This window comes from Cucumis sativus, chromosome 7 (genome assembly GCF_000004075.3).
Source record: "Cucumis sativus cultivar 9930 chromosome 7, Cucumber_9930_V3, whole genome shotgun sequence".
In the NCBI taxonomy this organism is placed as follows: domain Eukaryota; kingdom Viridiplantae; phylum Streptophyta; class Magnoliopsida; order Cucurbitales; family Cucurbitaceae; genus Cucumis; species Cucumis sativus.
In genome coordinates, this window is record NC_026661.2 from 14,852,419 (window position 1) to 14,878,254 (window position 25,836).

Sequence of the window (25,836 nt, forward strand, 5' to 3'; positions counted from 1 at the left end):
ATCACTGATAGACCATATGAAGTCTATCAGCGATAGTTTTGCTATATTTGTAATTTTTTAAAAAATATTGTTATATCCTTAATTATATCGAAATTGTTTCTTTTAGAAGTTTTAGATTTGTAGTAGGAGTTCGGTAGTTTAATTTCTATTAGATTTTAAACCTTAAAACTTAAATATGTCAATTAATTATAATGGATGTATTTGACTATAACTTATTTGCATGAGTTGTACACTTGTTGGAATCTATATACATGCAGTTGATATGAACTAAAAACATAGTAAACATTATTAGGAAATAAAATTTTGATTAGATTCTTTCAAATATGGCAATCTTTTTATTAGGATAAGTGTGATATATGGAAGATAAACTATTATATAGAATAGGTAAGGTTTAGAAAAACTTCAAATTTTGTTAGTACATAAATAAACTTTTATTGGAATCCTAAATAATTCCAACAACAAAACTCATAAGTACTGAATCCACAGAATTGTTAATAAAGATATTACAAAAAGAAAAAAAGAAAAGGTGTATATATAAGTACATGGATTTAATAATAAAAGCAATTGTAAACGTGTACAAAATAATTTTAAGAATAAAATTTATGAATTAACCATTATTATTTTGTTGCAAAAGATTTGAAAACATTTTTCATATATATATATATTTATTTGAAGAAATTGAAAAGATTTGGAAGCTAATTATGGAGAGAATATATCAGAATATAAAGACAAAATTTGCAAAAAATTTAATAATAAAAAATAAAAGAAACCATTCTCAACGCCAAATTACCAAATACCAATACACGGTTTCCTTCGTAATCCAAATCTTTAAATAAATTACAATTTATAACAAAGTTTTTAAGTCCGACGGCGAGTCGGTGGAGAGTGACCAAACAAAAGTTTTACAACTTGTTATACCCTCCCGCACGAGTATGCCATTCTTCTTCTTCTTCTACTTCTTCTTCTTCTCTCTCACTCGCTCATAGATCCCGGTCAACTTTCCGGCCAAATTTCCGGTTACTCCTCCGGCTCCGGCTCCGACTTCACTTCTTTTTTTAACTCTTAATCATACTCTTGGTGGAATGCTTCTCTCTGTGTCAGGATGTTGGTTTGTTCTTTACTCTTCTGCTGCTGTTAATTCTTCTGCATTTTTCTGTTTCTCTTTCGATCTCTCGTTTTCCGAAACTCTTCTTCTTTTCGGCCTGTTTCGAATCTCTTCTGATGTAATTGCAGCTTTTTTTTTTCTTTTTTCTTTCCTTGCTATTTTTTTTTTTTTTAAAAAAAACTAGATTCTCTTTTTCTATCTTTACACTTGATACTTTTTAGTTTCTGGAGTAAATTGTGGTTTTGAAGTGACTTACTGCTAATTGCGAGTCAGTGTTGTTGTTTAATCTTTGGATTATTGGGTACTGATTGCTGGGTTTTGCTTCTTTCTTTCTGTTTATGTGATTTTGCTGTTTTGCTGTCTTTTTTTAGGGGGAATTCTCGATCCAGGTGCTTTTTTATGCTATGGTTTTGAACGTGAAGTTTAATTTTGGGGTTATTTGAAACCTCGACCAGTGAGCTACCTTTCTCTGAGAACTCAGCAGCGTTAAATTAAGTGTGTAATTTGAAAGTTTCTTGGGTTATCGAGCTGTGGCGTAAGAATTGATGTGATGCTTCGTGTGAACATGCTGATTTTTCTGTCTGCATTGCTCAGTCCTTTGTCCTGTGTCGATTGAATTAATGGGTTCTTCCGCTCTTTGAATATTATTCGACTTCTCCTGCTCTCTCTTCTTATCTGTTTATGTTCACATGGTCATTGGCTTCTTCCTGCTCGGGATCTTACCTTCGAAATTTTGGGCTCTCTCTCTTCTCTCTCCCTCTCTTAGGGTTGAAGCAAACAAGAAACTTGAAGGTACAAAACTACCCTGTATATACGCTGTATTCTTTTTTCAAGGAATTAGTTGACCTTATCTTGTTGATTTAGCTAGAATCCTGTTTTTACAGTGATCAAATGAAAGAGATTCAAAGAAGAAAAGTCCGTAGTAATACGGAGAAACCTTTCCCTGGATGCTTGGGAAGAATGGTAAACCTGTTTGACTTGAGTGCAGGCGTTAGTAGGAACAAGCTTCTGACGGATAAACCACATCGTGATGGTGACTACTCCCTTTATTTTCTATTTTTTTTTTTCAAAATTGATATAATTTCTTCTTCCTTTGAAGGTTTGACTGTCTGCTGCTGGTGCGTGGTGCTAATGCAAATTTATTGGTCAAAGGATGAATTTTGTTCTTAAATCTTGGTTTTCTGTGCACACGCGTGAATGTTAAACTTGATTGCCTTTTCAAAATGATGATTGCTCTTGAACTTGGTTGCCCCATTTGTTTTTGCCAACTTTGAAACTTAACTGGTGTGAAATATGCACTGTTTATGGCTTTACGCAATTAGTTGGTTGAGAACTCATGTTATGATGTTATTAAATTATGATGTTACTAAATTGGCTGCTTTAAAAAACTAGTTCGCTCTCGGTCGCTTTTACTAATGCATCATGCATTGCAGAACTATCTTGTTCAAAAGTAGAGAAGAAAAATGAAAAGTAGAGAAGAAAAAGAAAAGGAAATTTAACCATTAGATACTGAGCGCAGACTGGTTCGAAAGTTTGAAGTTGTGGAATTCTTCTTCTTCTTTGTTCTTTTCCTTCTATACCTTTGTAATATTTAAAGCTCCTCCTTATGATGCCATTGAATTAACCAGTATGTCTTTCTGTCGTGTTTGTTAATGAGCTAATAGTTGTAGACATTGACATGCATTTTTGCAGTTTCTTTACTCCCAAGAAGCCACTCAGATGCAGCTATTATATCGAGCCCCTCCCATGATAGTCAGCTCGAGGATGGACTGGTAAATTGTTAGCAGGCTTTGTTAACTGTACAGTGATGCACATTGTTTAAAGCATGAAAATTTTTGCACTACATATCTATTTTCTACCCAATGTTATGATTTTTGTTTCCCATTTTTAGTTGAAGTTTGGTTTATGATTGGATTCCAGGAACATTCAATTGGGCAGGCAAATCGAACACCAATGAAGATGCTCATAGACCATGAAATGTCGAAAGATGCTGAGTCTAAGATTGCTCCCCCAAATGTTGTTGCGAAGTTGATGGGTCTAGATACTCTACCCGAGCAGGTTGGTTCAGCTGCTAACAAAACACCTTCAAGAGCTTCCCTGTCTACAGCTAAAGAATCTAGGTTGGCACTGGAATGCACGGAACTAGTTGATAACCGTTTGGAGAAGGGATCTTTGTGCCAAATTCATCAAAGCTCTGTAGACGTCTATGGAATGTGGCAGCAATGTTTGAAAACAGATAATGACAGAGAAAAATTGCATTATGGAAGTTTTGACAAAAATTTTGATGAAAAAAAGATGGCTCTTGTTCGTCAGAAATTCACTGAAGCTAAACGTCTAGCAACAGATGAGAAACTTAGGCAATCTAAAGAATTTCAAGATGCCTTAGAAGTTCTCAGCTCCAACAAAGAATTGTTTGTCAAATTTTTGCAAGAACCTAATTCCCTATTTTCTCAGCATAGTTTTCAACTTCGTTCACTCCCTACATCTCCTGAGAAGAAGTGTATCACAATCCTTAGGCCCTCAAAGTTAGTTGGTAGTGAAAACATTTCTGAGACAGGGATTAGATGTGAGAAACAGGTGAAGAAACCAGCTCAGGTCTCCCATTCAACTGGTTGTGACAAGTCCAGTAATGCACGTGCTTTGTCAAACCAGAAATTTGATGAATATGTTCAACCCACACGAATAGTGGTGTTGAAGCCTAACATTGGTAAGAATCATGGTGTTAAAACTGCCGTACCTCAACAACCTTGCCTGTCACCTAATAAAACCAACGGAAACTTTTTTGAGGAAGTTGAGGACGCTGTAGTGCCAGAATCAAGGGAAGCGATTGAGATATCTGAACAGTTGAGTGAAGATCAAATGGGGCATCAAAGGGATGAAACTTTGATCTCCTCTCTCTTTTCCAATGGTTATACTGGTGATGAGAGTTCACTTTACAAGTCAGAGAATGAGTATGCTGTGGGGGTTCTAAGTGATCTAGAATTAATGTCACCATCTTCCAGACATTCTTGGGACTATGTTAACAAATTTGATAGTCCTTATTCTATTTCCTCCATTAGTCGTGTTTCATATTCTCCAGAATCATCAGTTTGTCGAGAAGCCAAGAAGCGCCTCTCAGAAAGATGGTCATTGATGGCATCAAATGCCAACTCTCAAGAACCTAGGCATGTAAGGAGAAGCTCTAGTACCTTGGGTGAGATGCTCTTTTTGTCAGATCCAAAAAATTCCATCGAACCTATCGATAAGATAACCAATGAGGAAGAAGAGCGGAGGGAGTTTGCATCCTGCGTAAGTACTGATTTACAGGAAGACAATAGAAACTCTCCTAGAAGTCTCCAGAGGTCAAAGTCTGCTCCCGTGTCTCCTTTGATGTCAAGTGCCAGATTAGGTTTTGATGCTTCAAATCTTGCTACGTCAGATGTTACCCCAGAGAAAGTTAGTCCGACAAAAGCTAAATCATCATTTAAAGGAAAAATTTCTAGCTTATTTTTCTCCAGGAGTAAGAAACTGACCAAAGAAAAACGTAATGCATCTCAATGCAAAGAGGGTTTGGATACTTCTGTTCCGGAAACACTTGGTGCTTCTCTACCTCCTGGCAGGATTGGTGATGCATCTTGTGTCAACAATAGTCGATTTGAAGAATGCTCATCTTCTGCTCTGTGTGAATCGTCAGGAACATCTCCGGATTTAACTAGCAAATTGGGCACTGTCTCTCTTGAGGTAATTTATCTGTGTTTGAATTAACAGATAGCAATTTATCCGATCTTTCTTCCTGATCTTTACCTACTTAGTTACCATACCAGGACTTTATTCTAGCCATCCAGAATAGTTGCTTGAAGTATGTTATATGGCTCCTGGTACAATTAAGTGGTTATAATTCAGAGCCACTAAGGAATTCCTGAATAGTTAATATCTTTATCAATTTGACTCAATTAATTTTGTATAAATATTAGCAACCAGAACAGATATGGAAGTGGTGTTCTGTTATGCTTTGTTAGGAAAAATATGGTGTCTGAACCTTTTTATTGTTACTGTTCTAATTTTTTTATTCAAAGTTTTCAAATTGAAAGTCCAATAACTGCTGGCATCTAATTGTTCCAGCCGCTGGTAAGCAGTCAGTCCTTGTTACTCTCAGTAACATTGTAGCAGCAACCAAACAGCCTAGATTTTGCGTGGTGAATAGAGAAACCTAATATTTATCTCTGGCTGTTACTTCCGGTAGTTAGAGATTGTTTGCATAATAGTATTTCCTTATTCAGTTAACTTAGAGAACTAAATTTAAATTTTGCAGGCAGGGTTGCCTTTCTCAAGACATTTAATGCCTGGAAATACCAGTGAGAACCCAGACTATTCAAGTCCATGCTCTGTTTTAGAACCTCCATTTGATGAAGATGGCATCATGCATTCTTCGTTTGGCCATATGAAATCAAACTCCAGAGGTACTCATACTACTTAGCAATTCAGTTTCAAAGTTTGATCTCAAAATGATTGATTAGTTTAAAATTTCTCCCGTACTCCAAAGTATGAGTAACTTATACTTTGATGTGGTTGAGCATTAGTGAATTTTTTTTGTAATTTGATTGATGGTGGAAGTTCCACAGAAACATAAAAGGATAGTTCAGGTGAAAGTGCCCGACACACACACACAACTTAGGGACTAAAATTATTGTTTGACTTGACCTATAACCTATTTCTTTGGTACTCTGTCTAGAGTAAGCCTCATCCTATTTATTGATTGTCTATCCAGGCATTCATGTATCTACGAAGTCCAGCTTAATTGACAAATCACCTCCCATAGAATCAATTTCTCGAACTTTGACATGGGAAGATGCCTACTCGGATAACACAGAACCGTATTTGTTTAAACCCACGTCAGCATGTGAAGATAGAGAAGAAGAGGAACAAAAATGGCTCGGCCTTGTTCGAAGTCTTTTTTCAGCAGCTGGCCTCGATGACAGCGTGCACCACAACTCATTTTTCTCCAGATGGCATTCTCTCAAATATCCATTGGATCCATCACTGAGAAACAACTTTGCCAACCTGAGTGACAAAGAGCCAGAACAGGAGGCAAAAAGAAGGCAATCAAGATCAAACTGGAAGCTCATCTTCGACAGCGTGAATGCAGTCTTGGTTGAAATCACAGGCTTTCGGTCAGAAATGAGCACAATATCGATATCATCCAACTGGGTTCATGCAGATGCTCCCTCGCAACCTTTGGTGGACATTGTGTGGGACAGATTGAAGGATTGGTTGTCAGACGAAACACAATGTGTTGGTTGTGAGATTGGGGACAGTAACAGCCTGGTGGTGGAGAGAGTAGTTGGGAAAGAGGTTGTAGGGAAGGGATGGATTCATCAATTGCAAGAAGAATTGGATAATTTAGGGAAGGAAATAGAAGGGAAATTGCTTGAAGAACTTGTGGAAGAGACGCTACTTGATTTGACAGGTTCCTGCCCATGACCAACCTACCTTTCTTTTTTTTATTATTATTGTTATTATATATATATATTATAGTTTTCTTTCATATACAGCCTCAAATAATTTGTGCCATTTTTATTTGTGTGCATTTTATTATCCCTCTCCACCTACCCCTTTTCTGTTGTACATTTTTGGACTGCACATTTTGTTTCTATCTAATAAGATTATAAAATATATATATGCCAGCAATAGAATCATTTTCATCTGAACAAAACTTGGGTGCATCATTGTTTATCATGTAGCAGATGCTTCTAAATATATTTTGAACTTTTTGAACTTTTCGGTTATGTGGTTGGGTTAAACCGTAAAAAGATTAGTGCAGTCCAATATCTACTAAAGTATTGGTCCTTCGTTTTAGTTCTCGTTTCTCTCTCTAGTTCTTGGCCTTGGCATTAAATAGTTAGCATTAATTACTAGTTCTTTTATTCTCATTCTTGTATCAACATTTGTGTTTCTGTTGTCATTGGTTTTTGTTGTCAGCCTTTAGGACTTGATAGATGGGTTAGGTTAGAGATGCAAACAGTAAAAAACAGCATTTTCGGTGATACAAAAAACAAAAAGAGATTAGTTTAAGGCTCTAAATGACAATATCATATTATTATAAAAATTCAATACAAATACAAAAATAGAAGGATTTGTTATGGCCGTGAAGTCATTTTGGAAGATGTTACCTAATTATGGGTGTAAATTAGATAGAAGCACATGATGGTAGTTTAGTTTAAATTAGGATGTGAAGTTTGATGTTGTAGCAGCCGGCAAATCCATATGCATGCACCAATGGGAGTGTGGAGATACAAAAGAAAACAAAAAGAAGAGATGAAAAAAAAAAGAGAAGCTGGAAGCTGAAATGAAAATGGTGGCAAAGCAACGTGAAAGCCAAGGTGAGACTAATTCATTAATTCATAACCTGTAACTTCACACATGTGCTGTCTCCATTGCACTTTAATGCATACTGCCTTTTCTGTCTCACCTTATTGTACAATTCTCAATATTATAATAATGTGTATGTACTCTTTTACCAACTAATCACTATTAACTATGCCTCTTTTTTAACTATTTTGGTATTCTCATACCCATTACCATTAATTCTATACCAAAACAAGGGTACCATACATCCTTAACTTCCTTGTACTAAACATCAAGAAAGGAAAAAAAAGTTTCTATAAGTGTGATCAATAATGAAACTTTATGGATTCATGACCGTTGGGATCACTTTTTTACTCATTTGTAACCTGACTTGGTATATTCAAATTGCTAGGGATAAAGAGAGGTTAAAACAGAGAATCTAAGCTTTGATAACTATTTTTATTTTTTGGTTTTCTACATATATAGACCTAAATTATGCAACTGTCATTTGCATTCAATTTATACAAAAGATAGCTTAACAAGCGACAGATTTTTCTCAATGTTGTGTTTAGTTACGATTAGGGTCTTAGTCATGATCTTTACAAAAAGAAAAAAGCCATCAGGATCCCTATTCTTTCTTTTCTTAGTTGGACCGTTTCTTCGTCTTCCCTCTTTTTCTTCTTTTTGGCGGTGCGAGTTGCCTACAGCTAGCAATGGGAAATGGACACCATATGATGATTGGGCAATCACTAAATAGATCTAGTGCAGAACAAATTTGGACACGAGACTAATTGATGATGCAGTTTTGGACGATGGCTAGGATTCATTGACTGCGGTGAACTCTACTATGGACGACAATAGGTAGAGCGACTAGAAATGTGGTTGTGGCAGAAGGCATGGCAACAATACAGAGGTAGCCATAGACGCTTCTCAAAGAAAATGAAGATGGGGAGGGTTCTTTCACGTGCAAACCAAAGAACGACAAACACGTGCAAACCAAAGAACGACAAAGAACGATTGTGTGTGTCTATAATTAGGTACATTTTCAAATATACAAAAGAAAAAAATGAAACTATTTACAAAATATAATAAAATCTATCGAATTTTCAATTTTGTAGTCCGTTTTTTGTTTTGGTTATATGTGAAAATTGTTTAGCTATTTAATAAAGTGAAAAGGGCATGACATACCTGTATTTTTTTTATTATTTTTTTCTTTTGACCATTAGAACATTGTATATAGAGTAAACTTCTCTGCATATCCTTAAAATTAGATGAGAAATTCCTTTATGGATTTGATGATGTAAATCGGATCGAGAAAGGAAAATCCCGGATAAGGTGATTCTGAAAAGCTTCAAAGATAGACAAGATTTTGCACTACCATGGCCATCAAAGAGACTCAATTCTAGAAAGGAAAGAGTGGGAGGAGGCCGATCAAATTAAGATAGACAAGAATTTATAGTACCCTGGCCCTATTGATCTTATTCAACTGTATCAACAACTTTCTCAACGCTCACATTCTGTATGAGATATTTCCTCCGCTATGGTTTTGAGTTGTTGGAGGAGAGAGACATCTTAGTGCACAATCCCCTTCAATCAGCGCATTGTGCTATACATAGAGGTTGTTGGATTTCTTGGAGTTTCTTAGAGAGGATTCACACAATTGGATTGATACTTAATTATTTGCTTTGGTGGAGCATTGGAGACTAGAGATCCACACATTCCATAATTCCTTGTGGAAAATGTGTCATCACGTTGAGATTCGACTGGGGTTAAAGGTGGACGAGGAGCTTGTTGTAGGATCATTAACATATAACTGAAAACAAGTATGTGAAGATTTATCGGGAGTTTTACCACTTAACATGAAAGGTCAAAGGTTGTTTCTTTCATGGTTGGTCAACAGTTCATAGAATTGTCATCAGATGCTGACGTTGTGAGCGTCCATAAATTTGCTTGTGTGTACATTATGCAACTCATGGAAAAAATTTTGTTTGTTGATATGTCAAATATCTTAGTACCATGTGTGTTTTTTTCGCTATTAAGCGATTTTGACCAGGCTGGTACATACACTCTTAGGATGCTGCATGCCTTGCATCAATTGATAGAGAATTGTGTTGAGCCAATAATGCATAATCCTTAGAAATAGCTAGGTCACTATTGCAAGTATGAGTATATGACAGATTTCCTATTGTACCATTACAAGTTGCATTACAGACTCAAGTTGCTCAACCACTAAGTTTCGGACATTATTTTATTTATATATCAATTTTTAGTAAAGTTTTCATTTTTATAATTTATTATTATTATTATTTATAGATTAGATGGAGTGATGTCCTACCTACATTGGAATAACATGCAAATATGTTGTTGATGTCTCGACAAATATTTAATCGACTGATGCACACTCAGGTAGTAAAGTATTGAAAGAATGTTGTCGACTTATTTTTTATGTCCACTTATGTTTGTTTTTTTTAACAGATTAATTGGATACCATATGCACTCGATATCATGACATTTCTACCTGATCAATGTCATAATGGTGAAGAGGTATGGACTTACGTAGGTCCTGTGATATGCTTCTATATCGTCGAGTGACATTTTCCAAATCGTGTGCTGCGACAATTCGATATGCTGTAAATCTAATCATGATTATACTTTACAAACTTGTCACTACACCAAATTAAATTTAAGAGGCAAACACGATCAAGATTCTACACCAAATTGAATTTAAGAGGCAAACACGATCAAGATTAGTGTAAGATTCATGAGAAGTATATCAGTAGGAATGGTTAGTAGTTATCAGTCCAATCTCAGACGTGATCACTGGACAACCGTTAAGAATATTCTAAAATGTCTTAGAAGAATGAAAGACTACATGCTCGTGTATGGTACTAAGAATTTGATCCTTATTGGATACACTGATTCTAATTTTCAAACCGATAAAAATGCTAGAAAGTCTACATCAGGATCAATATTCACTCTAAATGGAGGAGCGGTCGTGTGGAGAGAAGCGTAAAACAAACTTGTATAGTTGACTTCACAATAGAAGTTGAATACGTAGTAGCTTTCGAAGTAGTATGGCTAAGGAAAATCTTGACAGAAAAATTGCTCCAAATATGCATCTGTCAATCACTTTATACTGTGACAATATGGGTGCAGTAGTAAATTCTAGAGAACCTAAAAGCCATTAATGGAGAAAGCATATCAAATGCAAGTACCATCTTATCAGAAAAATTGTACATTGTGGTGACGTTGTAGTGACCTAGTTACATTCAAAGAAAAACATAGTTGATCCTTTTACAAAAGCACTCACGACTAAAGTGTTCAAGGGTCACCTCTAGAGTTTAGGTCTACGATGTTTGTAAACTAGGACAAATGAGAGATTTATTGGGCATTGCTCTAGTTTTTTATATACTCACATGTTTATTGTACTCATATGTGTTATTCTTTCTCATGGTTAAATTTAACGCTTTTATACCAACAAGAGTTTTGGTCCAAGTGAGAGTTTGTTGAAATTTATGTCCTAAAATTCGTAGTTTGTAATTATATTATATTCAATAAAAGTCGTTATTTATAAATTAAATATTATAATCTTAAAAATCCAATAAACCAAAGTCTCGAAACTATTTTTGAGTAAATTTGAACTTTATGTAGAGACATAAACATGGATCAAGTTCAAATATATAGCCTAAATAATTTATAGTATATGAATAAAGGTTGGACACCTTATTAAAAGAAACTACAGATGTGATCTGCTTGGTAATTAGTATAAACGAGTTGATCCTAAATCGTTCATGTAGTGACATGAAAATGAGAGCATCCTATATAAAGTGTTTATATAAGAATGAACCATGAAATAGTCACTTTTATATTATAATGTCGTTTACTATTTAAAACTAACTATCTCGTTCATTGATGACCGAGGTAACTTAATTTTAATCCTATAAACTCTTGTTCACACGAGATTATCCATAGATTTGCATAGGTGAAAACAACTCATTAGTGTTGGTCTAGTAAGTCTTCAATTTCAGGGATAAAACGAGGTGGATAGCTGAGGACATAGGGTACAAGACGGAATTCACTTCTACATGTTTTAGGGTTTAGTAGATAGGTTGTTCCCTTAAGGACCAAATCCAAGTCTTGAACAAGGGGCCCTACCCTCTCATTGGCCCGAGAGGGATTCAATTTTTAGGTTAGATCTTAAACCAATTGTTCAATAGTGGATCGGTGGGACTTAAAGAGCATAATGTAGTTTCAGGGGTAAAACAGTATTTTGACTCAGCTGAGGTTACGAATGACCTGTGAAAGATTAACTTATTGACCATGGTTATATCAAATAGACATAAATATATCTATAGTGAAAGGAGTTCAACTACGAGACTTTAGTGGAATGACCCGTTAATTAATGAATGTTGATTAGCTCGACATAAAAGAGTTTAACGAGTTAATCTCGGATCATCGGAGCCTATGATCTATAGGTCCATTAAGTTCCCCTGCTAGCTCATATGAAATAAACTTAGAATAGTACGATGGAATGAGTAGAATTGTTTGAATTAGGCCATGAGAGAGAAACCGACAATTATATGTGATATAGTCGTCAGATTTCATATTACAGATAGAGCTTTATGTTTAAATGAGATTTAAATATAAAAAATATGTATGCAGATTCGTATTTGGAAGCTCGAAATTGATGGAAATAGTGAAAGTTGTAACAAAGTCAAAATGTTGACTTTTGACTTTGAAAAGTCAAAATTGGACTGACAATATATTCAAATGTGATATGAATCTTTAGAAAATGAATGCGAGTTCATACTCAGGAAGTTGAAATTAGTCGAGATAGGCAAAATTGTAAAAAAGTTAAAATGTAGATTTTATGGTTTGAAAAGTCAAAGTTTGACTTTGACTGAATGACAATTTTGCTCTTGTACCAAAGTTAGTGGAAAAATTCTATACAAATTTTTTAATAAAACGGATTGACCATAATATTATATATAGTAATACATATTTAATTTACATAATTAAATCATTAATAATGTTATTCCTTCATGGTAGGTTTTGTTGGAAAGAAGGTTCCAAATTTTGAATTTAAAATAATATCTTCTACCTAACATTATGCATTTTATATAATAACAAATTCATATAATTAGTGTATCTTTCCTATTTTTAAGCATTATTTTAAGAATTAAATGTTAATATATTTTTAAATTAGGATGTTTTCCATAGGTTTTATTGAATATGATTTAAAATTGATTTTTAATATTGATTTAAAACTACAAAAACTCTAAAAAAATATTATTCAAATGACAATATCCCAAAAAAACCATGAGAATAAAATGATTTTTATTTGAAATTATTTAATTGTACCAATTTTCCTTTTTTTAATCTAACTTTTATTTTGGGTACAAAAGTATTCGAATGAATTTGTTTCCAGTTTTGGATTTTTTTCATTGCAACTGTCCTCTATATTGGTTGCATTTATTGTACCCCTGTTTTAGAATTCCTTGACCTTTATGGTATATCATTTCTTATAATGGCAATGCAACGTGTAAATTTTTTTTTTATGGTAGATGGATAGAATCTTCTCGATATATTGACTACCGTGTGGTTGATGTATTTGTTCCATAGTCATCTTCATTTCAAGAATTCTTACCGTGCATTCAAGATAGAATTTTTCCATCCTTACATATTTTTGTGTGTCGCATTACTCTATATTGAGTTGGATGCAACAGTTCGAACCTTATTCGAATTAGTGAAGACATGGACGTGTATTGACTTATGTTGATTTTGTCGAAATTTTCTAACAATGATTTTGTTTTGGTTGTTGATTCTACACTTGCTTCGGTTGAAAATACACTGTGTTTCAATAAGGAAGTAAATACACAGCAGCATGCACACAATGTATCGCAGATTATTGATGTTGATTCCTTTGAGTCACCAAATGATGCAGTACCTATTAAGGGCGGAGTAAAATTTAGAATCAAGTCAATACTGAAGAAAGTGATCTATATGTTGGCAGTGAACAATAGTTTTGAATTTGTTACAGTTAGGTCCAACCACACATCATTTTACATTCGATGCAAAGATCTGTCGTGTTCATGATATTTACGTGCTTCTGTGTTAAAAAAAAGCGATATTTGGATTGTTCGTAAGTTTACAGATACTCACCAGTGTGCTGTTGACATTGTTAAAATGATCACAGGTAAGCAACATCATGAATTGTTTCTAAGTGTACGAATTCATTTTTTAAAATGAATGACAAGGCTCCATGCCGCCCTTTTAATGTTATTAATTACATGAAGATTAATCGCGGGGTAAATGTAAGTTATGATAAGGCCTGCGGAGGGCATGAGATTGCATTGAATTCCATTAGGGGTACCCAGAGGAGTCGTATGCCATGATAGTGGCATTCACGGATGCATTGATTAGGAATAACCCAAGTATAATTTATACATCAAATACTGCATATTTGCTATTATATGTTTTTACTCATTTTGAAAATACATTGTAATTCTAATATTACATTTATTGCATAATTAATAGGAACATATACGGCTGAAGAATCAGACAATGGATGTCGATTTAAGTTCTATTTCATGGCCCTTGCAGCTTCAATTGATGCATGAAATTATTGTGTGCTAGTTATTTCAGTTGATGGTGCAACGCTGAAGAACAAATATCTTGGTATGCTCATTTCTGCTTGCACTATTGATGGAAATTCTCAAATTGTGCCACTAGCTTTTGCTGTGGTTGATTCAGAGAACGACTTATCATGGACATGGTTTTTCGCAATCTTAAAGCCGTTTTTGGAGAAAATAAAGGAAATGGTAATTGTGTCGGATGCTCACAAGAGTATAGAAAATGAGTTTAATGTTGTGTATGAATTAGCTGAGTATGAATTATGTGCATTTCATCTCTATAAGAACTTGAAAAAGAACCATAAGTTGCTTCATATTGAGGAATCATTTCACAGTTGTGCTAGAACTTATACCCAGTTGATGTTTGAGTATCACATGAGAGAACTTGATAATCTTTCTCCATCAATTAGACATGAGTTGGAAGCTATCGGAAGACATTGGTGGGCTAGGGCATGTTTTAGGTGAAGGAGATACTCGGTTATTACAACAAACATTTCTGAAAGCATGAATTCTACATTGAAAGAATCTCGAGAATTACCTGTAATTGGACTTTTAGAATCAATACGTAGTTTGGTTCAAAAGTGGTTCTATGAACGTTGCACCAACTGGAATTTTCAACGTACAGAACTATCACTACATGTAGAAGATATGATTCGAGAATCCTTAAGGAAAAGTCGCTCAATGAATGTAAGTTTTCTGAGGCCTTAAAAATAGTTGCAATTATTATCTTACACTTATTTGTGAATGACATTTGATTTAACTTTTGACAGATATATCCTGTAGATCAATATGAATTTGAAGTCCACCATCGTAAGGAACAATTCACTGTCAATATTTTGTCTCATACATGCTCATGTCACTAATGGGACCTTGATTTGATCCCTTGCTCACATGCTTGTATTGCCCTTTCTACAAGGAATCTTAACTTGCACGAGTACACTCATCAGTTTTATTATGTGTCAAATCTAATAAACTAAATATATGCCTACATAACAAAATTTTAGATTTTTAGTATTTAAACCAAATTAATTAACATTTATTTATTTAATTCATGTTTAATAGAGATTCTTCCTAAAAAAATTGCTAAAAGATTTGGAGTTGTTCCTCATTCATTGGATCTCTAAAATAATGACAATCACCAATCCAATATCTTCGTATGATTTATATTTCAAATTATTTTTAAAAAATTTATTAGATAATGCATGGTTATTTTAATTTATATTTCAAATTGTACACTTATTTTGATTGATTTTTATTTTTAAAAAATAATCTATTGTGCCTCTTTTGTTAAAAGAATAAAATAATGTATTTTGCAAACAACTTTCAAATTTGGTAAATCTTAACTAAATTTGCTATTTTCTATTTTGTTGCTAGATTTATAGCTAATGACAAATATATATACAAGATTTTCAAATTTATTATATTTTAAACAACTTATTAAATAATACATAAATATATACTTTTAATAAAAAAAATAAATTTAAATTTTAATATATACTTTTAATAACAAATTGAATTTAAATTTTAGAATTTAATTATACCTCAATCACATTTTTGGAATCATTTGAATATTCTTCTTTTAGATTTTATTAGAGAAAAGAAAAGAAAGAGATCATTGAGAGAGGGGTAGCCGACAAGAGACAAACACAATGTGAGAGAAATTTTTTATTGTAAACAAGAGAGAATAGCTCAAATGAATCTCGAATTACGAAGAACTCACCGATTTGAATGGATGGACTCATTGATGCTTATATAAGTTTTGAATTCTATAGTATAATTTCATAATTTCATCTTTATTATAATATCAACAACGCTCCACTTTTCAACTTAAAATTTTATGCTATTGCTTGTTCCACACGTATAGAACCAAACTCTTGAATCGAATGTCTCTTAATTTTGCAATTACCCATTTCAAACGAATTGCATCTTTTGAACCTTGAAATAAATTTTAAATTTTGCAGACATGAGATGAAGCTTCCCATTAAAGAAAACTTTTATAGTTTTTATGTTTTTGTGGAATTTTTTTTATGTAGTATATGTTGTTTGAATTATAGTGTATTTGAGGTTTATATGAATAATTGTACTTAAAAACTTGTTTCATTTATTTATTTTTTTAATTTTTATATTTGCTATTCTAACTATTTAAAATTATTTTTGGTATTTTTCCCACTAAAACTCATAATTTACTATTTTTGTCGATATTTTTTTTCTTTTCTAATTTCTAATTGAGCCCAAAATCGACAACAACGATATCGCACAGTGAGAGGAACTCCCGGTGACGTCTCCCTCCGGTCATTATATACAATCTTGCAGCTCTCACTGACCACTAAACCATTTCAATTCCCAACTTCATTGTTTCTCATTCCAGTTTTCATGGCGGAAGCTCCTTCGCTTCTCTCTCTATGCATCGCCCTAGTCAGAGACGAGATTCTTCAAAGTAATCATCTCCATACTTCTTCTATATCTTATACTCCATTCCTACTCCCGATTCGTTTCTCTGCCCTGTTTTCTTAATTCGTTGTTCTTTTTTACTTTCAGGGGATGACGTTCCACCGGCTCTCTATGACCTTCCTCCTCACTTGTTGGATACCCTGGCATTGCGGCTGCCGCCCTTGGCTTTACGCAATTTACAATCTGGAATGTACGTTTTCCCTCCCTAATTAACTTGTTATCTCTTGCTATTTAACATGGCTGGAGGTGATCTTATCCACATGGTTTCATTTCAGTCTGCATGAGTATCGCATTAAAAATTGAACTGGAAAGTGGAAACCTTTGTTTTTATTTGTTTTTCCCCCCTTAATTTCCTTTTCAAGTTCAACAATTATGAGAGTAGAGATTTAACATTCAACCTTAAGAAAGATGTGGCTTCAGCAAAATTTTTGGTTTTCATTGGGCAAATTTCTGCCATGAGAATCTGAGGGGTCCTGGATTGTATAGGTGTTAGAATGTATTTCAAATTGAGAGCGGAATTGGAATGGGATTGAGAAACGTCAAAACGGTGGGATTGGGAAAGAGGGTTTGGGTAGCAAAGTATGAGAAGGGAATAAGTTTAGTATTATAAATCTGGTCCAAAACACTCAATCCAAACATGGATTTTGGATTACATTACAAACTAATTGTTAGTTGTTTGGCGCTGATGGGATGCCTAAATTGCTTAGGTTGGATTACATTACAAACCCATTCTCTTTTGTGTTTCCTCCCTTATTGCATCTGTCCTTGAAAATTTGTTGAGTGTCGGACTTTTTGGTTCGGTTAGTGATGTATACCAAACAAGAGAATTTTATTAATGTTTAAAATATATGAATATAGGAAGACAAGTACTCTATCTATAATTGAAAAGTAAACTATTAAATCTCTAGAAAAACTCGTCCTCAAGTTTTAAAACGAAAATGAAGGCAAAAGTAGAAAAGTAAGCTAGTTGAATGGAGGGATCTTAGAACATCCAACATCAATAATATCCCAATTTTGTGATTCCTACCAATCGATCCTAGAACCAATGTGGTAAAAAGAACTTTGTTGTCAAAGAATATGCAGATTTCTCCTAAATGAATAAAAACCCATTTTGTAAGTGTGATGAAAGTTACGATTGTGGTTGGATTTTTATTTCTTCAATAGGTTTCGATATGTACCAGGTGACGGATTGTATTAATATTGGATGGATTCAAAATCGAGTTGGGTCTAGAGATGATTTTGTGTCAAAATGTGTGGGCCATGGGCTGAGAAGACCAAAATTTTGTTTGGAATATAGTGGGTCATCTGAGTTGGGTGAAGAAAAGGAAAATTTTGATCTAGAGATTGAACCTAATTTGTGAAAGAGAAAACAACGTCAACAATTGAGGAAAAATTGAGGAATAACCCATCCAAAATTTCAAACACGAAAGAAAGCTTGATTGAAACTCTAAGCGTTGAAGTGAAAATCGTTGACAACAAAAAACGGGGAGCAACTGAATTACCTACTTCAAAGAGGAAAGATGAAGTCTCAAACACGAAAGAAAGCATGATTGAAACTCTAAGCATTGAAGTGAAAATCGTTGACAACAAAAAACAGGGAGCAACCGAATTACCTACTTCAAAGAGGAAAGATGAAGTCGGCAACGTTGTAGAGGAAACCGAACCAATCAAAATCGATGTTTTTGCACATGGAAATGAAGAAACAATTCTCTAAGGGGACGAAAATGAATTTTGGCTTACACTAGTCCAGGATGGATCACAATTTACGCAAGAATCAATGAAGGAAGAAGAAGCAGCAATACAAAGTGGATGTTTTCACGATTCTTTCACCAACTTTCCTTTTTTTGAATTAACCTTAATGTCCACAACCCTCCTAATTGGATACTTTTTATGTTGGATGTTTCGAGGTGCCTCCATTCGACTAACTTACTCTTTTATTTTTACCTTCATTTTCATTTTAAAACTCGATGACTGAGTTTTTTTTTCTTTTTGGGAGAGATAGAAATGATAGCAGTAGGAATAGGGTTTTATGGTCAAACCCTTAATTTATGGATTAGCTTCTTTGGTTTATTAGGATTAAGATTGGTTTCTTTTATTTATTATTTAGGATTAGGATTGAGCTTCTTTTATTAATTAGGATCAAGATTAGTATTAGGATTAGGATTAGTTTGGTTTCGCTATAAATGAACTTGTCTTCTTGTATTCACAACTTTTGATAATCAATAAAATTATCTCATTTGATATACATAATTTTCTTATTCAATTCATCTTCAATTGAAATTTTCTTTTCTTCTACTCCTTTCATTTTCCACAATTTCACGGCCCATTTGGATGAGTTCTTGACTTCTTGAGTGACTAAACGTGATTCTTGACGGTTTCTTGAAAAAAATTGAAGATTACACACGCCTTTCTTGATTTTTTTCCCAAATGAATCCGAATTTCATTCACTATCTTTCGAAAGTTCTCTTGATAGATGTTTTTACTTGAATATTTCTGTTTTCAAGAAAATGTTTTGACCTCCAAATTTGTGTTGGAATGATTCATGGGTGTTCTTTGATGTTGGTGATAATAATTTCTTTTACACCCTAAATCATTTTTTGAATCATCCAACTCTCAATTCTTAGATGGATTTCTTGAGTAACCGATTTGATTGGATCTTTAGGCTCTTTGTTGATAATGTCGTCTTGTTATTCTGTCCCAAACTGCACTAGAGTCTTCATCGGAATCACTAGAATCACTATAATCAAATTTCAAATGTGGGTAATGATAGGTTCTTTTGAGAAAATCGAGCACGAATGAAATTATTACGTTGGAATTCTTCTTCTGAATCACTTGAATCATAATTATAATACTGGTTTTGAGAGGAAATTTGACTTTCTTGCCTTTACCGACACTTTATTTTTTCTTCGACCTCTTCCTTGATCGATAATAGTCCATTCTTTCAAAATTTTGATGAATTTTGGCTTTCTTTTTAAATTTTTTTTTTTAAGGGTTCCCCTTGTTAGATGTGTGTTGTTCGGCAACAAGCACAACTCATGAAGCTCCCTCTTGTGATCGGCACCGTGAAGAGTTTCTCGGTCTTCCCCTAGTGGCAATCAACATTCGCTTAAACAACTGCTCTGATACCAATTTAATGTACAACAAATGAGAGAACTTTATTAATCTTTAAAAGTTGTGAATACAAGAAGACAAGTACTCTATTTATAATTGAAAAGTAAACTAATCCTAATTCTAATTAATAAAAGAAACTAATTCTAATCCTAATCCTAATTAATAAAAGAAATTAATATTAATCCTAATAAACCAAAGAAACTAATCCTGATCCTAAAACAATGTTTGGATTGCTCTTTTCAATTATGAGTCTTTTGGAGCTTGTTCATTCAAGGCTCAAAAGAAGCATTCCCAAGGTCAACAATCATTCACGTTTTCGTTCACTGATGTTAATCCGGAGCTCTTGGAAGTTTGTAGCTCTCTAGTCTAAGCTTTTGGTTGCGATACCAGGTTAGTCAATCCTCAATCTAAGCTTCATTTTTTCTCTTTCTCTGAATTCAGACCAGCTACCTCAAATGTGTCCTTTATGTGAGGTACATTAAACTCACAGCAAGAGTGTGAGCAAAATACGAGCAAAATACGAGCAAGGAGCAATATGGGAATGCTAATCCAGAGGAAGCTGGTAGTCTCAATGCTTGATGTTGAATCAGTTGTAGGTATAAGTTGCGAGGAATTAGAAGAGGTTGAAGTAGGGGAAGAGGCTGAAAATTATGAGATTTTGGGGAACTTTATCAGCGATGTCCGCTAGTTGTTTGTGGAGGAAGGTATAGAAGAAGAACAATCTCCTCTTCAGAAATTTAGAGAAGAAATCCCACAGCACCTACATGGCATCATCGAAGCTTGTGTATCATTCCTTTGAGTTCTATAAACTTTATCTCCAGCATTTAAAGTAGTCTTCGATGTAGTAGTTCATAGAAAGTCCTTTTGTGGAATACAAGGGAGCTAGGAGTTAATAAAAAAGAATCGTAGTTTGGAAGCAGATAAAGAAGATAACCCCTGTTTTGGTTTTGATTTTGGTTTTGCTACAAGTAACAAAAAGTAAAGTTTTGATCCAAAATTTTCAAATCCTTGTGGAATTCAAAGGAGACGGGGCGAACCACTTTTGATGCTTATGAACTGTTTGTAAAAAGAATTCTGGATCACAAATGAAGATTTGGCTGGAACTTATTTCTTTAGTAAAGTTCATTGATGAGCCTTGATCTTTTGGAGGTGATTTTAGTATGACAAGATGGATTCTCGTCAGACCTTCAGCAGGCAGTATGACATGAGGAAGAAGAAGATGTTTAGTTTTATAGCATAAAGTAGTTTTCTGGGAACTATTGTCTTGTGAAAACTTGAAGGTTGAAGAAGTTAGTGAGTTTCAAAATCTTATGGGGCTTTAGTCACACAGGAAAGTGTTAGACCTCCTGAAGGATAAGATCGACCAAAGATAGTGGCCATTGGCTCCTGTTGGAAAATTTGAGTTAATTCACTCCTCTAAATAAAGATTTGGAAAATCACTAAGGAAATACAAAAGTACACGTCGAATCGATAATCTAATTTGGAAAATGGCTTTTGGAATTTAGAGTTGTTAAAAAGGAAGATGTATAATCACCGTTTGTCTCCCTCAATCTGCAGTCTGCACTATATGCATTGCCGCTAGTGACTCTTCACAGTATTTGTTTTTTATTGCTCATTCACAACTTGTTTGCATTGTTGTCAGAATTGTGTTTGGAAAGAATTTAGAGAATTTTCCTTCTCAGCGTAAGACCTCGTTGGTGTCAACAAAATTTTAGCCTCCTCTTGGTGTTCCCTCGCCAAGGATTTCTAGATTGATTCAGTACGAGATATAAGCCTAATTGGTCGCCTTTTCTTTAGATGGATGTTAAGTCTGTTTAGTTATTTATTTGTATTTCTTTGTACTTCTTTTGGGTTTTCTTTTGCTTTTGGACATTACACCTTTGTTTTGGTTTTTAGCTTGGTGTTGGATATGATGAGGGTGCTATGTGTCACAAGCATGTGCTTGTCCAAGGAGTTGTTTGCCCATGGCCGCATGTCCAAACATCCTCAAACCACCTTATCTTTATGTTTAGTACTTAGTTTAGTCTATTGCTTTCCTTTTATTGTCGCTGACCTAAGGTGTGACATTTTGGCATTTTCATATGCAAGCATGTCAAAGCTAAAAATGTACAACCAAGCTTTGTTGTACTCTTTACAATCAAAGCTTTCTTTGTAATTGACAATCTTTAATGCTTTCTTTAACAATGTTTTCAATATTTTTCTTGAAACGTGAAGGGAGGCTACATCGTACCACGAGTTTGTCCGCAATTTTCGGATTTCATATGGCTGACTTGTTCACTAAGTTAGAACAAGTGCCGCACAATCGTCTGTTCTGTGTTTGAAAAGTTGCGATTGTGACACTATGAGGGTGTCAACCTAGTTGAGATGTCCAGGTGCACCTCCTGGTCCATGGTTTACATGCTCATTGAATAATTCTCTTGTACTATGAGCTTTTGTTTCGTTATTAATATATTAAGAAAGAGGCCATTTCCTTTTAAAAAAAAGTAAGGATATTCTTTTTCTTTCTCCTTTGGTTTCTGTTGGTCATTGGCCAATAAGGAACAATGGAGGTGACCTCTCTTCTTTCCTTGATTTAGGATTTTGACTTTAGGGTTAGGTAGAGGCATGTTCGTGCTTGGAGCCCTCTACCCCTTAGGAGGTCTTCTCTTTTAAGTCATTCTTCTGGATTTTATTGAATCCCTCTCCTGTTGTCGAGTCAGTCTTTGAAGTTTTATGGAAGATAAGAATCCAAAAAAAGTGCACGTGGTAAGTTTTGCTTCATCATGTGAACATGATGGGTAGGCTTTTGAGAAAGATGCCTTTGTTAATAGGGCCTTTTTGTTGTATCCTCTTCTGGAAGGTGGAGGAAAACCTAAATCACCTTCTTTGGGAGTGCTCATTTGTGAGATCTGTGTGGAATGGTTTCTTTCAGGAGTTTGATTTTTCGTTTGCTCGTTAGGGAGATGATTGTTTGACAATCACAGAGTTCCTCTCCATTTGCCTTTAAAAGAGAGGTTGTTTTTCTGGGTTTGCGGGGTTGTGCTCATTGTTGTGGGATATTTGGGGAGAGAGGAACAATAGAGTGTTTTGTGGCGTGGAGAGGGATCATAGTGAGGTCTGGTCCTTGGTGAGTTTTCCTGTTTCTCTTTGGGATTCACATTCAAAGACCTTTTTGTAGACAATATCCTACATAGATTACGTTTGGAATTGCGTTGGCTACCTTAAAAAGCTATTTGGAAAAGATCTTAACTGTTTCTATATTTGGTAAAACATATTTAAAATAAATTTGAGAGGCAATTTAAAAATCACGTTAATTTTTCGTGTACTTATAAAGCAACATCCTACTAGCTTTTAGATTATCCAAAAATCATGTAGAATTTTTAATTAATATTTGATTTTCAATTTTATACTTTAAGATTTATTTTATATATTTATCTATTTTTACCTGATTAAATCCAATTTCTATTTCTCACAAGTTAAATACATTAATTTTTTTAAAATAAGTATAGAATATGATTTTTTAAAAATAAACTATTTTCCTTAATATTTAAAATTAATCTATTATTCCATAACAAACAAATTTTATCACACTAAACAATGATTTTAAATTTGAAATTACAAAAAACAAAGTTGATAAGAAGTCTATTTTAGTTATTATATCTATAAGATGTTTTTGTATTTATTTACCAAACACTATAACCTCCTTTTTCAAGTTTATGCTGAAATTTACCAAACACTATTTTACTTCTTTTCATAGCTGTTTATTTTAAAAGCACAATTGACAACAATTATTTTAAAAGCTACAACTATCCCAAATGGAGCCCTAGTTGGAAACCGTTTCTTTGATGGATTTTTTTGTGTGCCCTTGTATAATTTTTTTATTTCTTTTTTTCTGAATGAAAGCGATTCTCTCTCTCTCTCTCTCTCTCTCTCTCTCTATCTATCTATCTATATATATATATATAAAGATCTGAAGGGAAAATTTCTGAATCTTTCACGTGGTCCAAGAAATTAGCATGTCAATAGCATGAGTTTAATAATCCTGTCACATCATAGTCAAATCATCTCCAGGACTATTTTGAACTATTTTCTAAACATTGTCACTTTTAAAACTCCACATACCAAACACACAGATTCTAAACCTTAGAGACCGAAAAGTGTAATTTTCTCAAGAAATGTGTCGTTCTTAAATGGAAATCACTGTCTTCAATACATTAGAGAAGCTCTAGATGCTGGAGCTTACCTTTGTTGGAGAAAATTCTAATTTGGCCATGGAGTTGGGATATGTGTTATTGATCTCCTGATCCTTTGAAAGATTTCTCGTGGTTTCTTCTTTAACCTCTTTTGTAACCCTTGTCCGTCTACTCCCCTTTGTTTTCTTTGTTATTGAAGGTTAATTTTCTCAAGGAGTTCAAATTCCTTTCATGGAAGGTTTTGCACAGTTCACAGGGTGTGAATTAATACTATGGATTAGATTTAGAGTCATTCTTTCATTTCTTCTTCTTGGGTCTGCAGTTGTGACTTGTGTACTCTTGGTAAGAAGGCGTTTTGGTTCTTGGGATCTGCTTTGCAGTTAATGGTTTGCTTGCCCAATTTAGGTTTTTAGTTGTGTGAGGCTTTTGGTCTTTGGCTTGTAATAGAGGAGTGTTGCCTGGTGATGAGGGAGATTTTGCTTTATTCTTCTCTAGCGAAAAGGTTTTTATGGAGGGTTGGTGACTTTTTCCCTCCCTTCCTTTGCAGTCCTTTGGAGCATATGGATGGAGAGGAGACATAATTGAATCTTTAGGGTAGATATGAGAGGAGGTTTTGTTTGTAGCTAGATTTAGTGCCTTGTAAATATTCATTAGGTATTATTATCTTGGGCTGGAACCATTCATGGGCAACAAGGTCCTTCATGTTGTTTTCCATAGCTCCTTCTCTTTGTTGGTTTGTGCTTTCTGGTCCTAGTTAGCCTTCTTGTATTTTTTTCTTTTCTTTTTTTCCTGAATGAAAGCTTGATTTTTCTATTAACAAAAAAGAACAAAAACTTCATTTATTACTTTTGTATTGGCATGATCATTAAGTGCTTGTGAGTGAATTTCCTGATTGAACTTTCAATGAATGTTTCCTATCCCATTTATTTGATGTTAGGAAGTGGAATTACATGATACTCCATCAAATTTCACCCATTTTCGAACATGCCAACTATCTTCTTGTCTGAACCTTTGTTTGAACATTTGGAATGCATTCAATGAGAATCTGAAAATACCAATGACGCATCACTTCAGTGACAACCATTTTCAAGTGTTAACTGAAGTTGTTTACCACTATTTTTTCTTTGTAGTTTTTTCTCTCCTTTTTGGCATGAAATCTAGAGAAGTTTGGCTTGTTTGTACTGTTTTTTATTGATCTTTTAGTCATTTTACTCCTTTTTGTTCCTAGTATGATTCCCTTGTACTTTGGGCATTAATCTCATTTATTATCATTGATAAAGAGGTTCATTTCTGTTTTTTTTCTTAAAAAAGTGTTTTAACTGTGCACTGAATTTTAAAAGTATTCCTCAAGCAGGCCATTTGAGCTCCAGAATGAGGATGAATATGATAACAATTGCCTTATGGATGGTCGGAAGCGCAGAAGGTTTTTCAATTTCACCATATTCTAGTTTAGCATCTTGTTTTTCTTGGTTGTGGGAAAATGAGGGATTAAATAAATATTGGGGAAGGAAGATAAGCCTTAATGGTGCGTGTATAACTTTATAGGTCCTCTAATTTTAATTTAGCATGGAAGAAGAATTTCGATTTACGATGGTCAAAGCTAACTGATACTATCCAGCCAGTTGACTGGCAGCAGATATATTGGGAGACGCACTTGCAAAGGTATACTTACCTGATAAGATGATGTGTTCGTTCTCAGACTCTTGATTCATCTTGTATTTATGATCTGTCCTTTTTGCCATGTCAATCATAAAAAACAGTTGCCTAGATGAAGCAGCAGAAATAGCCTCACTACCATCTTTTTCTAAATGTATTGGAGAAATAGAGATGTCAGGTGATAATGATGGTTTTGTTTCTGTGTTTTAACTATTGTATGGTAATTCTGTGGAACTTTCTTTTAACATCGTTTTATAATAAATGAGGAACCATACTTTTATAGAGCAGATGAAAGGATATATATTGGGAGTAAATTCAAAGCTCTTACACATCTAGCTTATTGTTAAACTTTGTTGGAAATTGGGACTTAAAATTTAGTAAGGTG

The 25,836-nt window shown here is 34.1% G+C and overlaps 2 protein-coding genes across 6 annotated transcripts in view; both read left to right on the forward strand.

Annotated features, from left to right (window-relative positions):
* Nucleotides 1-881: 881 nt before the first annotated feature.
* LOC101207165 lies at nt 882-6,797 on the forward strand. 2 transcript variants are annotated; one of them, XM_004139681.3, is made up of 7 exons: nt 882-1,108; nt 1,477-1,897; nt 1,990-2,138; nt 2,798-2,877; nt 3,026-4,825; nt 5,397-5,544; nt 5,853-6,797. In XM_004139681.3, the coding sequence occupies exons 3-7, from the start codon at nt 1,997-1,999 to the stop codon at nt 6,563-6,565; spliced, it is 2,883 nt and encodes a 960-aa protein (XP_004139729.1). In that variant the 5' UTR covers nt 882-1,108; nt 1,477-1,897; nt 1,990-1,996; the 3' UTR covers nt 6,566-6,797. The 2 variants fall into 2 exon arrangements, with proteins under 2 accessions (XP_004139729.1, XP_031744538.1); XM_031888678.1 differs by lacking the exons at nt 882-1,108; nt 1,477-1,897 and having other exon boundaries at nt 2,001-2,138; nt 2,776-2,877.
* Nucleotides 6,798-16,289: 9,492 nt separating this feature from the next.
* The window catches only part of LOC101206924 (NACHT, LRR and PYD domains-containing protein 5), a 29,050-nt gene continuing 19,503 nt past the window's right edge, over nt 16,290-25,836 (forward strand). For 3 of the 4 annotated variants that reach the window (XR_004218338.1, XR_004218339.1, XM_031889046.1), the window contains exons 1-5: nt 16,290-16,498; nt 16,600-16,702; nt 25,150-25,218; nt 25,341-25,457; nt 25,556-25,629. Coding sequence is in view for 2 of the 4 variants with exons in the window: in XM_031889046.1 (XP_031744906.1) it covers nt 16,435-16,498; nt 16,600-16,702; nt 25,150-25,218; nt 25,341-25,457; nt 25,556-25,629 (427 nt within the window). In the remaining 2 variants the exon portion in view is untranslated. The remainder of the gene's footprint in view (nt 16,499-16,599; nt 16,703-25,149; nt 25,219-25,340; nt 25,458-25,555; nt 25,630-25,836) is intronic. The other variant, XM_004139680.3, reaches the window with a different exon arrangement.